At 41.6% G+C, this 15,601-nt stretch overlaps 1 protein-coding gene across 1 annotated transcript; it reads left to right on the top strand.

The window, feature by feature from the left end:
- Positions 1–348: 348 nt before the first annotated feature.
- On the top strand, positions 349–14,368 carry LOC116367808 (fumarylacetoacetase-like; the record flags this gene model as incomplete). The annotated part of the gene is made up of 10 exons (XM_031818991.1): positions 349–535; positions 777–887; positions 2,084–2,205; positions 4,350–4,399; positions 4,898–4,988; positions 8,189–8,286; positions 8,474–8,526; positions 10,699–10,798; positions 12,788–12,918; positions 14,290–14,368. Coding segments are annotated over exons 1-10 (1,000 nt in total), but the record flags the coding sequence as incomplete, so codon positions are not given.
- Positions 14,369–15,601: the final 1,233 nt, after the last annotated feature.

Here is a 15,601-nt window from a genome sequence, read left to right as displayed (position 1 = left end):
TGATATTTTTTTATTACTCATTTGCATTTTGACCAGATCAGCTCTGAAAAATATGACTGAAAAGATTTAGTGATTGATCAAAATACCCATTTGTGGGAAAAAGATCAGGATTGTGCTGCCTGTGTAAACGCAGTTTAACAGTCTACTTCATTGATATCACAAAATAACGTCACTCGTAACTTTTAACTTTTTTAATAGGGTAATATTTATCACACCCCAATCAATAAAGGGTAATCAGTTCTAGACCGCATCATTTTTGCTGAGTCATTTTCAAACCGTTTTGGGTTAATAACAGTTCTTGAAAAAGGGTGGATATAAGAGAGCGTTTCCTATTGGTCGTTGGTTCATTCTGTGGGAGGCGGGCTGTCCTATGGCTGCGGTCAACATCTGGAAGAAGTTACTCACGCTGTTGCTTACCTTGGAAAGTATACCGGAGTACAACTGCAATTTCAAAATGTCTTTTGTAAAAATTGACGAAAAGTCCGACTTCTCCTATCACAATTTACCATATGGCGTGTTCTCGACACCGGAAAATGTGAGTATGACGCTAAATGTGTTGTACTTTTAGTTGAATCGGGTTTCCTACACTGTCTCCTGTGCCATAAAACTAGGGCATGTAAATAGATTTTCTTGGGATAAAATGTTACACACCACTGTGGAAACGTGAGGTTCTCTTGGATGAAACATTGTAGTTTACAAAGTAGCTTCTCCAATATCGTTCCATTTTGGTATTTCATTCCTGTTTACTGTTTTCACAAATGTCTCGTGTCACTTAGCCCAGGCACCGGATTGGGGTTGCGATTGGAGATCAGATTTTGGATTTGAGCGTTATAAAATCACTCTTCAGAGGCCCTGTGCTCTCCAATCACCAGGATGTGTTTGACCAGGTAAGGCCATCAAAATGTATAATGCTCCTCAATGTCTCGTATTGATGGTTGATATTTCTTATCGGCACTGATGGCAATATACATTATGCATTCACCTGGTAATGTAACATGGCACGTTTACTATGTATCTCCACTAGTTTACTTACAGCTACATGGGCCTACTTTATGTAGCCAATAGTGCAGTATGCTAGGAGGGTAGGTCTATTCAATGGCCACGATGCACTGCTTTTCTTCCTTGAGAAAATCCATACGAGTCATCAATTAGGATGTATGCTTCATATATTGTGGACTATACAGTACATTAAATCTACAAGCCAGTAGTGTGAATTGGTTTGAAGTGTCTCCTCTCGCCCTCTGCCTGTGAATGGGTCCCTAATACTACTATTTTTTTTTTTTTTTTACCTTTATTTAACTAGGCAAGTCAGTTAAGAACAAATTCTTATTTTCAATGACGGCCTAGGAACAGTGGGTTAACTGCCTGTTCAGGGGCAGAACGACAGAATTGTACCTTGTCAGCTCGGGGGTTTGAACTTGCAACCTTCCGGTTACTAGTCCAACGCTCTAACCACTAGGCTACCCTGCCGCCCCTATTGTCTGGAGGCCTTGTGTGCTGCTGCCTCCCAACTGTCTCCCCCCTTCAGCTGGGTGCTGCTCTGACATAACAGGATCCGTTAAAGCACAATGGTGAATTCCTACTGGGAATTGTCTTTCGCCTGTCCAGTTCTGTCACATTAGTGCTGATGGGGGAATGAGACAAGGAGAGAAAGCCTCATCATGCTGTTGAAATCACACGAGGTATCAACAGGAAATGAAAGAAGAATATTTTCTGTCATGATTTCACTCCTTGAATTCAATCTTAAATGCACAGGTTCCCCCGAGGATATTTTCACTCCTGGAACCCGGTTCCCCCCATTTCCACCCCTGGGGGCATCAATGAAGAGACCTGCTTGCATGAGTGAGAGCTGCCCCCACACCAACGTCAAAACAAATTGGACTTGCATTCAACTTGCAAACATGCCTGTTTTCTCTTGAAGTTTCTTCCTTTTAGGTTGTTTTTCCTTGCCACTGTGCTGTTACTTGCTCCTCGGGGGTCCAGGCTGGGTTACTTGTTATGAGGGCTATATACAGTATAAAATCAAATAATACTTTAGATTTGTATGCGTTTCCTCCATCATATGTTCCAACCTCTCGACTAGCCGACCCTGAATGCGTTCATGGGTCTGGGGTACGAGGCATGGAGGGAGGCCAGGAGGAGTCTACAGCAGCTGCTGTCTGCCAACGAGACCACGCTCAGAGACGACGTCAGCCTCAGGAGCAGGTCAGCCTCCAGCACTTCTGTAGCCCTTTTTTTTTGACAATTATTGGATTTTGCCTTCTATACTCTATAACACTTCTATACTCTATAACACTTCTATATTCTATAACACTTCTATACTCTATAACACTTCTATACTCTATAACACTTCTATACTCTAACACTTCTATACTCTATAACACTTCTATATTCTATAACACTTCTATACTCTATAACACTTCTATACTCTATAACACTTCTATATTCTATAACACTTCTATACTCTATAACACTTCTATATTCTATGACACTTCTATATTCTATAACACTTCTATATTCTATAACATTTCTATATTCTATGACACTTCTATATTCTATAACACTTCTATATTCTATAACACTTCCATATTCTATAACACTTCTATACTCTATAACACTTCTATACTCTAACACTTCTATATTCTATAACACTTCTATATTCTATGACACTTCTATATTCTATAACACTTCTATATTCTATAACACTTCCATATTCTATAACACTTCTATACTCTATAACACTTCTATACTCTAACACTTCTATACTCTATACCACTTCTATACTCTATAGCACTTCTATATTCTATAACACTTCTATATTCTATAACACTTCTATACTCTAACATTTCTATATTCTATAACATTTCTATATTCTATAACACTTCTATACTTTATAGCACTTCTATACTCTATAACACTTCTATACTCTATAGCACTTCTATACTTTATTGCACTTCTATATTCTATAACACTTCTATACTCTATAACATTTCTATACTCTATAACACTTCTATATTCTATAACATTTCTATACTCTATAACACTTCTATACTCTAACACTTCTATATTCTATAACATTTCTATATTCTATGACACTTCTATATTCTATAACACTTCTATATTCTATAACACTTCCATATTCTATAACACTTCTATACTCTATAACACTTCTATACTCTAACACTTCTATACTCTATACCACTTCTATACTCTATAGCACTTCTATATTCTATAACACTTCTATATTCTATAACACTTCTATACTCTAACATTTCTATATTCTATAACACTTCTATATTCTATAACACTTCTATACTTTATAGCACTTCTATACTCTATAACACTTCTATACTCTATAGCATTTCTATATTCTATAACACTTCTATATTCTATAACACTTCTATACTCTAACATTTCTATATTCTATAACACTTCTATATTCTATAACACTTCTATACTTTATAGCACTTCTATACTCTATAACACTTCTATACTCTATAGCACTTCTATACTTTATAGCACTTCTATATTCTATAACACTTCTATACTCTATAACATTTCTATACTCTATAACACTTCTATATTCTATAACACTTCTATACTCTAACACTTCTATACTCTAACACTTCTGTACTCTATAGCACTTCTATACTCTATTGCACTTCTATACTCTATAGCACTTCTATATTCCATAACACTTCTATATTCTATAACACTTCTATACTCTACCATTTCTATATTCTATAACACTTCTATACTCTATAGCACTTCTATACTCTATAGCACTTGTATACTCTATAGCACTTCTATATTCCATAACACTTCTATATTCTATAACACTTCTATACTTTATAACACTTCTATACTCTATAACACTTCTATATTCTATAACACTTCTATACTTTATAGCACTTCTATACTCTATAACACTTCTATACTCTATAGCACTTCTATACTTTACAGCACTTCTATATTCTATAACATTTCTATACTCTATAACATTTCTATACTCTATATCACTTCTATATTCTATAACACTTCTATACTCTAACACTTCTATACTCTATAACACTTCTATATTCTATAACACTTCTATACTTTATAGCACTTCTATATTAATAACACGTATATAATTTATAGCACTTCTATATTCAATTACACTTCTATATCACTTCTATAACACTTCAACAGTTCATGTCAAATATATTTAATTATTATATTAATTGTTTAGGATATAGTTTTTGGCCGCAATCAAAATCATATTATGTTCTTGTATTCCCTTATCCTTTAATTTTCTGGTTTGTAGCAGGTTTACTTTTCTGTAATGTGTGTGTGTTTATATGTCTCAGAGGGTTCTTCCATAAGAGTTCAGCCATCATGCATCTGCCTGCTGAGATAGGTGAGTTGTTTAACAGTAGGACAAGAGGCAAGGAGAGGAAGCCACTTGAGACTATTGACATGCACCCAATATTTCACTCCTCCTGTCTCTTCACTGAGCTTGATGTGTCCTACAATTGTCCCTAAGCATAGATCTAGAATCAGATTTATGGCTCTGCCATTGCTAACTTTAACTCTCAGTGATATTAAACAAAATCTGACCCTGTATCAGATGAGAGGATCATCCAATGTGTTTGAGAAGGAAGCAAGGAGATAGGACGCGAGGAGTCAAGACAATGCAATTGAGGTGTTTGTATAATGCTTGAACAAGAGGGGGCGCTGTTAACCAATATAACTTTACTAGTGATTGTGAGATTTGTTTGCTAGCTAAATGTTGATATAAAAGGTTCTGAAGGCTGATCATTGGTTCACTGTACATATTTAACAGTGTCACTTAATTGCCCTCTTTCTCTCTCTCCATCACACACACAAACATGTATCTATATATAACCACACACAGGTGACTACACTGACTTCTACTCATCCAGGGACCATGCCACCAATGTTGGCATTATGTTCCGAGGGAAGGAGAATGCCCTGATGCCCAACTGGTATGATATGACAACCAACACTTCATCTGTGTCCCAAATGGCATCCTATTCCGGTAGCCTAGTGGTTAGAGCGTTGAACTAGTAACCGGAAGGTTGCAAGTTCAAACCCCCGAGCTGACAAGGTACAAAACTGTCATTCTGCCCCTGAACAGGCAGTTAACCCACTGTTTCTAGACCATCATTGAAAATAAGAATTTGTTCTTAATTGACTTGCCTAGTTAAATAAAATAAAATAAATAGTGCACAACTTTTTTTAATTTTTACCTTTACCTTTTTACCTTTACTTAACTAGGCAAGTCAGTTAAGAACGCCGCCCTATGGGACTCCCAATCACGGCCGGTTGTGAAGCAGCCTGGAATCGAACCAGGGTCTGTAGTGATGCCTCTAGCACTGAGATGCAGTGCCTAAACTGCTGCGCCACTCGGCCCAAAATAGCTCTTGTCAAAGTAGTAAACTACAAAGGGAATAGGGTTCCCTGTAGGGTTCCCTGTTCCACAACTACACTGAGTGGACAAAACATTAAGAACATCTGCTCTTTCTGTGACATAGACTATCCAGGTGAAAGATGATCCCTTATTGATGTCACTTGTCAAATCCTCTTCAATCAGTGTAGATGAAGGGGAGGAGACAGGTTAAATAATAATTTAATCATTGAGACAATTGAAACATAGATAGTGTATGTGTGCAGAGGGACAAGACAAAAGATTGAAGTGCATTTGAACAGGGTATGGTAGTAGGTGCCAGGCGTACCTGTTTTTGTCGTGAACTGCAACGCTGCTGGGTTTTACACACTCAACAGTTTCCTGTGTGTGTCAAGAATGGTCCACCACACAAAGGACATCCAGTCAACTTGACACAACTGTGGGAAGCATTGGAGTCAACATGGGACAGCATCGCTGTGGAACGCTTTGACATCTTGTAGTCCATGATCTTGACGAATTGAGGAGGGGGGTTGCAACTCAGTATTAGAAAGGTGTTCTTAATGTTTTATTTACTCAGTGTATATCTCTGTTTTCATTCCCCACATACTAACTAACCATATTATTAGATGTAGACAGAGTAACTCACTAACTAACCATATTATTAGATGTAGACAGAGTAACTCACTAACTAACCATATTATTAGATGTAGACAGAGTAACTCACTAACTAACCATATTATTAGATGTAGACAGAGTAACTCACTAATTAACCATATTATTAGATGTAGACAGAGTAACTCACTAACTAACCATATTATTAGATGTAGACAGAGTAACTCACTAACTAACCATATTATTAGATGTAGACAGAGTAACTCACTAACTAACCATATTATTAGATGTAGACAGAGTTACTCACTAACTAACCATATTATTAGATGTAGACAGAGTAACTCACTAACTAACCATATTATTAGATGTAGACAGAGTAACTCACTAACTAACCATATTATTAGATGTAGACAGAGTAACTCACTAATTAACCATATTGGTCAGGTTCTCTGAAAACCATCCACTAGAAGTCAAACTCCTCAGATTACAATGTAGCTTTTCTTGTTTGAGTTGTTTTTATCTCTCCTGGTGGTTATTTGGAGAGAGACACAGAGAGAAAAAGAAATGATAAATAAAAAGAGAGACAGAAGAGGAGAGAATAAGAGGGAAAAATAAGAAAAGAGAAAGGATGAAATAAGAATTAAAAGTGAGAGAACAAGATAGAGAGGGAGAAAGAGAGAGAAACGTGCTACGGCCTGGTGCTGTACTGTGACCTATGACGTGTGAGGGACACAATTAGTTTTCTCTAATTGACTGGAGCACTCGGGCGGTTTCAGTGCTTTCACAAACTGCACCATCCTTCCAGTCAGTGAGTCTGCAGTCCAACACTGCACCATCCTTCCAGTCAGTCAGTCAGTCAGTGACTCTGCAGTCCAACACTACACCATCCTTCCAGTCAGTCAGTCAGTGAGTCTGCAGTCCAACACTGCACCATCCTTCCAGTCAGTGAGTCTGCAGTCCAACACTGCACCATCCTTCCAGTCAGTCAGTCAGTCAGTGACTCTGCAGTCCAACACTACACCATCCTTCCAGTCAGTCAGTCAGTGAGTCTGCAGTCCAACACTGCACCATCCTTCCAGTCAGTCAGTCAGTGAGTCTGCAGTCCAACACTGCACCATCCTTCCAGTCAGTCAGTCAGTCAGTGACTCTGCAGTCCAACACTACACCATCCTTCCAGTCAGTCAGTCAGTGAGTCTGCAGTCCAACACTGCACCATCCTTCCAGTCAGTCAGTCAGTGAGTCTGCAGTCCAACACTGCACCATCCTTCCAGTCAGTCAGTCAGTCAGTCAGTGACTCTGCAGTCCAACACTACACCATCCTTCCAGTCAGTCAGTCAGTGAGTCTGCAGTCCAACACTGCACCATCCTTCCAGTCAGTCAGTCAGTGAGTCTGCAGTCCAACACTGCACCATCCTTCCAGTCAGTCAGTCAGTCAGTGACTCTGCAGTCCAACACTACACCATCCTTCCAGTCAGTCAGTCAGTGAGTCTGCAGTCCAACACTGCACCATCCTTCCAGTCAGTCAGTCAGTCAGTGAGTCTGCAGTCCAACACTGCACCATCCTTCCAGTCAGTGAGTCTGCAGTCCAACACTGCACCATCCTTCAGACACCACAGCTGCTGTTCATATGGCTGTTGTCTTTGTCACGGTTGGGAACCTCTATGTAGAACCTCTCTTCTTTCTGTCTCTTTCCATTTCTCTTCATTTCTTACTCTCTCTGGATCCGTGTTTCTGTATTTGTACAATGCTATAAACAAACTGATTGATTGGTTGATTAACTGAACGATTGCCTGACTGATTGACTAGCTGTTTGTTTGACTGGCTGGCTGACTGACTAATTGCCTGTTTATTGGACTGGCTGGCTGGCTGAATAATTGATTGGTAGCCTCAAGGTTAGAGTGTTGGGCCAGTAACCTAAAGGTTGCTGGTTCCAATCCCGGAGCTGATAAGGTGAAAAAAATTGGTCCCTGTGCCCTTGAGCAAGGCACTTAACCCCAATGTCTCTAGGGGCTCTTGACAATAGTGATCACACTCCCTGTGGCTGTCTTAGGGGGAGTTGGGATATGCAAGAAACACTTGTGTGTGACAGGACAAATATAACCCCCCCCCCCCCCCCCCCCCCAAATGATTATTATGTTTGTTTGACTGACTGATTGTGTCCCTCAGGTTGAGGCTGCCCGTGGGGTATCATGGCAGGGCCTCTTCCATAGTGGTGTCTGGGACCCCCATACGCAGACCCTCTGGACAGATGAGACCCGACCAATGTAATGAAACACAACACCTAGTCTGAAAATCAAAGCAGACTCTGAATTCAAAGAGAAACACACACACACACACACACACACACACACACACACACACACACACACACACAAAACCTCTCAGACCAGTGTCACTTTGTTTTTGTGTCCCTCACTAACGGTCTTCCTCTTCCATTGTGTTCTCTCTTAGCTAAGCCTCCTGTGTTTGGCCAGTCCAAGCAGCTGGACATTGAGCTGGAGATGGTCAGTATACACTTTATATAGCTACACTTTATTACAACCAAGGAGATGGTTCATATCAATGGCATCACAAAACAATGACCTGTATCTCTCACTCTCTTTCTCTGCCTTTTATCTAATTTCTCTCGCTCGCTCTCTTTCTCTCTCTCTCTTTCTCTTTCGCTGGCTCTTTTTCTCTCTCTGTCTCTCTCTCGCTGGCTCTCTTTCTCTCTCTGTCTCTCTCTTGCTGGTTCTCTGTCTCTCTCTGTCTCTCTCTTGCTGGCTCTCTTTCTCTCTCTGTCTCTCTCTCTCGCTGGCTCTCTTTCTCTCTCTGTCTCTCTCTCACTGGCTCTCTTTCTCTCTGTCTCTCTCTCACTGGCTCTCTTTCTCTCTGTCTCTCTCTCGCTGGCTCTCTTTCTCTCTCTATGTCTCTCTCTCTCGCTGGCTCTCTTTCTCTCTCTGTCTCTCTCTCGCTGGCTCTCTTTCTCTCTCTGTCTCTCTCTCGCTGGCTCTCTTTCTCTCTCTGTCTCTCTCTCGCTGGCTCTCTTTCTCTCTCTGTCTCTCTCTCTCGCTGGCTCTCTTTCTCTCTCTGTCTCTCTCTCTCGCTGGCTCTCTTTCTCTCTCTGTCTCTCTCTCGCTGGCTCTCTTTCTCTCTGTCTCTCTCTCGCTGGCTCTCTTTCTCTCTCTCGCTGGCTCTCTTTCTCTCTCTTTCTCTCTCTCGCTGGCTCTCTTTCTCTCTCTATGTCTCTCTCTCTCGCTGGCTCTCTTTCTCTCTCTATGTCTCTCTCTCTCGCTGGCTCTCTTTCTCTCTCTGTCTCTCTCTCGCTGGCTCTCTTTCTCTGTCTCTCTCTCACTGGCTCTCTTTCTCTCTCTCTGTCTCTCTCTTGCTGGCTCTCTTTCTCTCTATGTCGCTCTCTCTCGCTGGCTCTTTCTCTCTCTCTCGCTGGCTCTCTTTCTCTCTCTGTCTCTCTCTCGCTGGCTCTCTTTATCTCTATGTCGCTATCTCGCTGGCTCTCTTTCTCTCTCTATGTCTGTCTCTCGCTGGCTCTCTTTCTCTCTCTGTCTCTCTCTTGCTGGCTCTCCTTCTCTCTATGTCGCTCTCTCTCGCTGGCTGTCTTTCTCTCTCTATGTCTTTCTCTCGCTGGCTCTCTTTCTCTCTCTGTCTCTCTCTCGCTGGCTCTCTTTCTCTCTCTGTCTCTCTCGCTGGCTCTCTTTCTCTCTCTATGTTGCTCTCTCGCTGGCTCTCTTTCTCTCTCTATGTCTCTCTCTCGCTGGCTCTCTTTCTCTCTCTGTCTCTCTCTCGCTGGCTCTCTTTCTCTCTCTATGTCGCTCTCTCGCTGGCTCTCTTTCTCTCTCTATGTCGCTCTCTCGCTGGCTCTCTTTCTCTCTATGTCACTCTCTCTCGCTGGCTCTCTTTCTCTCTATGTCGCTCTCGCTCTCGCTGGCTCTCTTTCTCTCTCTATGTCGCTCTCTCGCTGGCTCTCTTTCTCTCTGTCACTCTCTCTCGCTGGCTCTCTTTCTCTCTATGTCGCTCTCTCTCTCGCTGGCTCTCTTTCTCTCTGTCTCCCTCTCTCGCTGGCTCTCTTTCTATGTCTCTCTCTCTCGCTGGCTCTCTTTCTCTCTATGTCGCTCTCTCTCTCGCTGGCTCTTCCTCTCTCTGTCTCTCTCGCTGGCTCTCTTTCTCTGTCTCTCTCTCTGGCTGGCTCTCTTTCTCTCTCTATGTCTGGCTGGCTCTCTTTCTCTCTCTATGTCGCTCTCTCTCTCGCTGGCTCTCTTTCTCTCTCTATGTCTCTCTCTCTCGCTGGCTCTCTTTCTCTCTCTATGTCGCTCTCTCTCTCGCTGGCTCTCTTTCTCTGTCTCTCTCTCTGGCTGGCTCTCTTTCTCTCTCTCTCTGGCTGGCTCTCTTTCTCTCTCTATGTCGCTCTCTCTCTCGCTGGCTTTCTTTCTCTCTCTATGTCTCTCTCTCGATGTCTCTCTCTCGCTGGCTCTCTTTCTCTCTGTCTCTCTCTCTCTCGCTGGCTCTCTTTCTCTGTCTCTCTCACTGGCTCTCTTTCTATGTCTCTCTCTTTCTCTCGCTGGCTCTCTTTCTCTATGTCTCTCTCTCTCGCTGGCTCTCTTTCTCTGTCTCTCTCTCTCTCTCTCTCTCGCTGGCTCTCTTTCTCTATGTCTCTCGCTGGCTCTTTTTTTCTCTCTCAGGCATTCTTTGTAGGTGGAGGTAATCGTCTTGGTGAGCCCATTCCCATAGAGAGAGCCCACCAACACATCTTTGGCATGGTGCTAATGAATGACTGGAGTGGTAAGGCCTCACACACACACACTTATACACACACTCACTCTCAGACTCATGCACACACACACATGAGTACACACACAGTCACTAACAACTACACACACACTCACACGCTTACTCACTCATGAAAACACTCACAAGTCACGATAACACACACACACTTACTCACTTATGTACACAGTCATATGTGCATACACACACACCTACACAGCCCACTTTAAGACATTAATAAGCACCATACCGTATTTCTTTATTTTCAAAAGAATGTATCTATCGACTATAACAGCCAATAGTAGAATCCTTAGCCAAAAATGATATATCAGTAAATGAAAAATCCTAACGTCAATAACACTAATTGAAAAACATCCACTTTCCATAATAACACTAACTTAAGTTCCTTAATTTAGTTCTGCATTATAAATGTTGTGTAAACATTTCATATTTAGTCACTGGGATCAGGGTAAGTTACTCAGGAAAACATGACAGATTATTGATGAGGCAGAAGGATCTCAGGAGGAGGAGTGGTTTCGACTGTAGCCTTGAGATTTCAAGATCGTCTTCTCTCCATCTCTCTTTCTGTCGCGATCTGTCTCTCTCTCTGTCTCTTTCTCTCTCAAGAGAACATCCCTGGTCATCCCTACTGCCTCTGATCTGGCGGACGCAATAAACACAAATGCTTTCTTTGTAAATGATGTCTGAGTGGTGGAGTGTGCCCCTGGCTATCCGTAAATTTAAAAAACAAGTGTGCCGTCTGGTTTGCTAAATATAAGGAATTTGACATTATTTTTACTTTTACTTTTTATACTTATGGATATTTAAAACCAAATACTTTTAGTCTTTTACTCAAGTAGTATAATGCTGGACTTTCACTTTTCATTTTCTATTAAGGTATCTTTACTTAAGTATGGCAATTGGGTACTTTTACCACCACTGTACGGAATAGGGTGCTATTTGGAACGCAGCCTACTAGGCTTCACCTTATTATTTGTTTGCCAGATCCCATATCGACTCCACTGCTTCCCACAGTTGTGTCAAGTTGGTTGGATGTCCTTTGGGTGGTGGACCATTCTTGATACACACAGGAAACTGTTAAGTGTGAAAAACCCAGCAGCGTTGCAGTTCTTGACACAAACCAGTGCGCCTGGCACCTACTGCCATACCCTGTTCAAAGGCACTTCAATATTGTGTCTTGCCCAGTCACCCTCTGAATAACACACATACACAATCCATGTCTCAAGGCTTAACAATCCTTCTTTAACCTGTCTCCTCCCCTTCATCTACACTGATTGAAGTGGATTTAACAAGTGACATCAATAAGGGATCTTAGCTTTCACCCGTCTCCTCCCCTTCATCTACACCGATTGAAGTGGATTTAACAAGTGACATCAATAAGGGATCTTAGCTTTCACCTGGTCAGTCTGTCATGGAAAAGGCAGGTGTTCATAATGTTTTTTCCACTCAGGGTATAGCACTCTAAGGGCTTTGGTCAAAAGGAATGCACTATATAGGGAATAGGGTGCCATTTGGGATGCATTTTCCACCCCTGCGGCTCAGACTCCCAGATGTAAGGGAGTCTGAGCCAGGTTCCACCTGGGTTAATATGTAGAGTAGAGGGGGTACTGATAGTTGAAATAGATTTTCCTGCTGACTACAGTACATGATCATTTATCACATCCCTCAACACAATATTTCATAGAATAGTTCCTGGATTGTCAATAGTCAAAAAGACCAGTAGTTCAGTTGAACATCCCACAACTTCACCTACACAATACCAAGGTTTTGAAGCTATGCACAGGTACTGTTAGTACAGGTACTTTAGCTGTGTTGGTCTACGATCATCCAATCAACATAGGATGGACTCATCACTGGGCAGGTTACATAGTATTCAAACCTACCTGTGATCTGTGTGTCCACTGAGGAATATTCAGTAAATACCAGTTCAACATCTAATGGTCAAATAAAGGGTAACCACTCTTCTTCCTGTGTGTGTTCCAGCCAGGGATATCCAGGCGTGGGAGTACGTTCCTCTGGGTCCGTTTCTGGGGAAGAACTTTGGGACAACCATCTCACCCTGGGTGGTTCCTATGGAGGCCCTGCTGCCCTTCGCTGAGCCCAACACTGTCCAGGTGAAGAACACAAACAGTATAGTAGTGTAATATAGTATAGACCTGGTGGTCCTGCTGCCCTATAGTATACTGCGGGTGGTCTGGATGTATTTTACATTACGGGTGGTTTGGATGTATTTTACATTACATTATGGGTGGTCTGGATGTATTTTACATTCTTATGCGGGTGGTCTGGATGTATTTTACATTCTACTGCGGGTGGTCTGGATGTATTTACATTCTACTGCGGGTGGTCTGGGTGTATTTTTACATTCTACTGCGGGTGGTCTGGATGTATTTTACATTCTACTGCGGGTGGTCTGGATGTATTTTACATTCTACTGCGGGTGGTCTGGATGTATTTTACATTACATTATAGTACGGTTGGTCAGGATGTATTTTACATTACATTATACTGTGGATGGTCAGGATGTATTTTCAACATTACATTATACTGTGGATGGTCAGGATGTATTTTCAACATTACATTATTGTACAGATGGTCTGGATGTATTTTACATTACATTATACTGTGGGTGGTCAGGATGTATTTTACATTACATTATAGTACGGGTGGTCAGGATGTATTTTACATTACATTATACTGTGGGTGGTCAGGATGTATTTTACATTACATTATAGTACGGTTGGTCAGGATGTATTTTACATTACATTATACTGTGGGTGGTCAGGATGTATTTTACATTACATTATACTGTGGTTGGTCAGGATGTATTTTACATTACATTATACTGTGGGTGGTCTGGATGTATTTTACATTACATTATACTGTGGGTGGTCTGGATGTATTTTACATTACAGTATACTGTGGGTGGTCAGGATGTATTTTACATTACATTATACTGTGGGTGGTCTGGATGTATTTTACATTACATTATAGTACGGTTGGTCAGGATGTATTTTACATTACATTATAGTACGGTTGGTCAGGATGTATTTTACATTACATTATAGTACGGTTGGTCAGGATGTATTTTACATTACATTATAGTACGGTTGGTCTGGATGTATTTTACATTACATTATAGTACGGTTGGTCTGGATGTATTTTACATTACATTAACACTTACATTTTCACCATTCAGGTAAGCTTTTAGTAATGAGAGCCAGTATCCACACTGTGTTAGAAAAAAAGGTGGCATCTAGAATCTAAAGGGTTATTCAGCTGTCCCCATAGGAGAACCCTTTGAAGAACCTGTTTGGTTCCAGGTAGAACCCTTTTGGGCTCAATTTTCTACATGGAATCCAAAAGGGTTCAACCTGAAACCAAAAAGGTTCAACATGGAACCAAAAGGGTTCTCCCATGGGACAGCTGAAGAACCCTTTTTTCTAAGAGTGTTGTGGCTCTTCATGCTCCACTTCCTGTTTCAGGATCCAAAGCCCCTCCCTTATCTATGCCATGACGATGCCTTCACCTTCAACATTAACTTATTTGTGTCAGTGAAGGTATGTTGGGTTTTACACAAACACACACATCACACACCTACGTGCACAGACACACAGTAAAAAGGAATTGTTGGTGAATGAGTGCCTTGCCTTAGTAATTAAGCACACACACACAAGGGAGGTAATGATTTACCATTAAGAGCTTTGTATTCCTTACGATCAAGACTGTTCATTCTCTCTGTTCTGACTTTCTCTCTCTCTCCTGACTCTCTCTCTCCACTGACTCTCTCTCTCCACTGACTCTCTCTCTCCACTGATTCTCTGACTCGTTCTCTCCACTGACTCTCCACTGATTCTCTGACTCGCTCTCTCCACTGACTCGCTCTCTCCACTGACTCTCTCTCTCCACTTACTCTCTCTCTCCACATACTCTCTCTCTCTCCACTAACTTTCTCTCCACTGACTCGCTGGCTTGACTATCTCTTCTGACTCTCCACTGACTCTCTCCACTGACTCTCTGTACTGATTTTCTGTCCTGACTCTCTCTCCAGTGACCTCTGTCCCTACTCTCTCATGACTCTCCAGTGACTCTCTGTCCTGACTCTCTCTCCTGTCTATCTCCACTGACTCTCCATCCTGACTCCCTCTCATGACTCTCCACTGACTCGCTGTCCTGACTCTCTCAACTGCTCTTCCTATGTATTCTGAGGTATTATTGAGGGGGTATATCAGGTGTTGATATCCTGTCTCAATCAACTGTTGTGGGTTTGTTTTTTCAGGAGAGGCAATGAAGGAAGCAGCCACTATATGCAAGTCCAACTTTCAAGGTAAGCAGTTGGTGAAGTAGACTTTGGATAGTTTACTACAGTTGCATCAATGTGCAGAGTTATGGACTCGAGTCACATGACTTGGTCTCGAGTCTGACTCAAGTCACATATTTGATGGACTTCAGATTCGACACAAAATAAATTAACTTTATGCTTGACTTCGACTTGGAGCCTCAAGACTTGGGACCCAAGTTTGACTTGAGACTGATGACTTGAAATAATTTGTCACTCATTTGTGGGCCACACTACTCTCCACGTAGCCAGAGAGCAAGCAGATTGGCTAGTGAAACGCACACTTTGCCCTCTGCTTGGACCAGAAAACAGTCAAAGTAATACAGGTCTGGGTGAGGTAGAGCAGTGTTTATCGAAGCGTAGAAGGATTTATTTGTGGGGTCGTGAGCAATAATTCCCTAAATTTTTCTGGCACTGAGATCATTTAAGTTTGATGAGCACAAACTTGAACGTTGTGA

The sequence above is a fragment of the Oncorhynchus kisutch genome, unplaced genomic scaffold (assembly GCF_002021735.2).
Source record: "Oncorhynchus kisutch isolate 150728-3 unplaced genomic scaffold, Okis_V2 scaffold1761, whole genome shotgun sequence".
In the NCBI taxonomy this organism is placed as follows: domain Eukaryota; kingdom Metazoa; phylum Chordata; class Actinopteri; order Salmoniformes; family Salmonidae; genus Oncorhynchus; species Oncorhynchus kisutch.
Note: the sequence above shows the minus strand (reverse complement) of the source record. Positions and strands in the feature narration are given on the sequence as shown.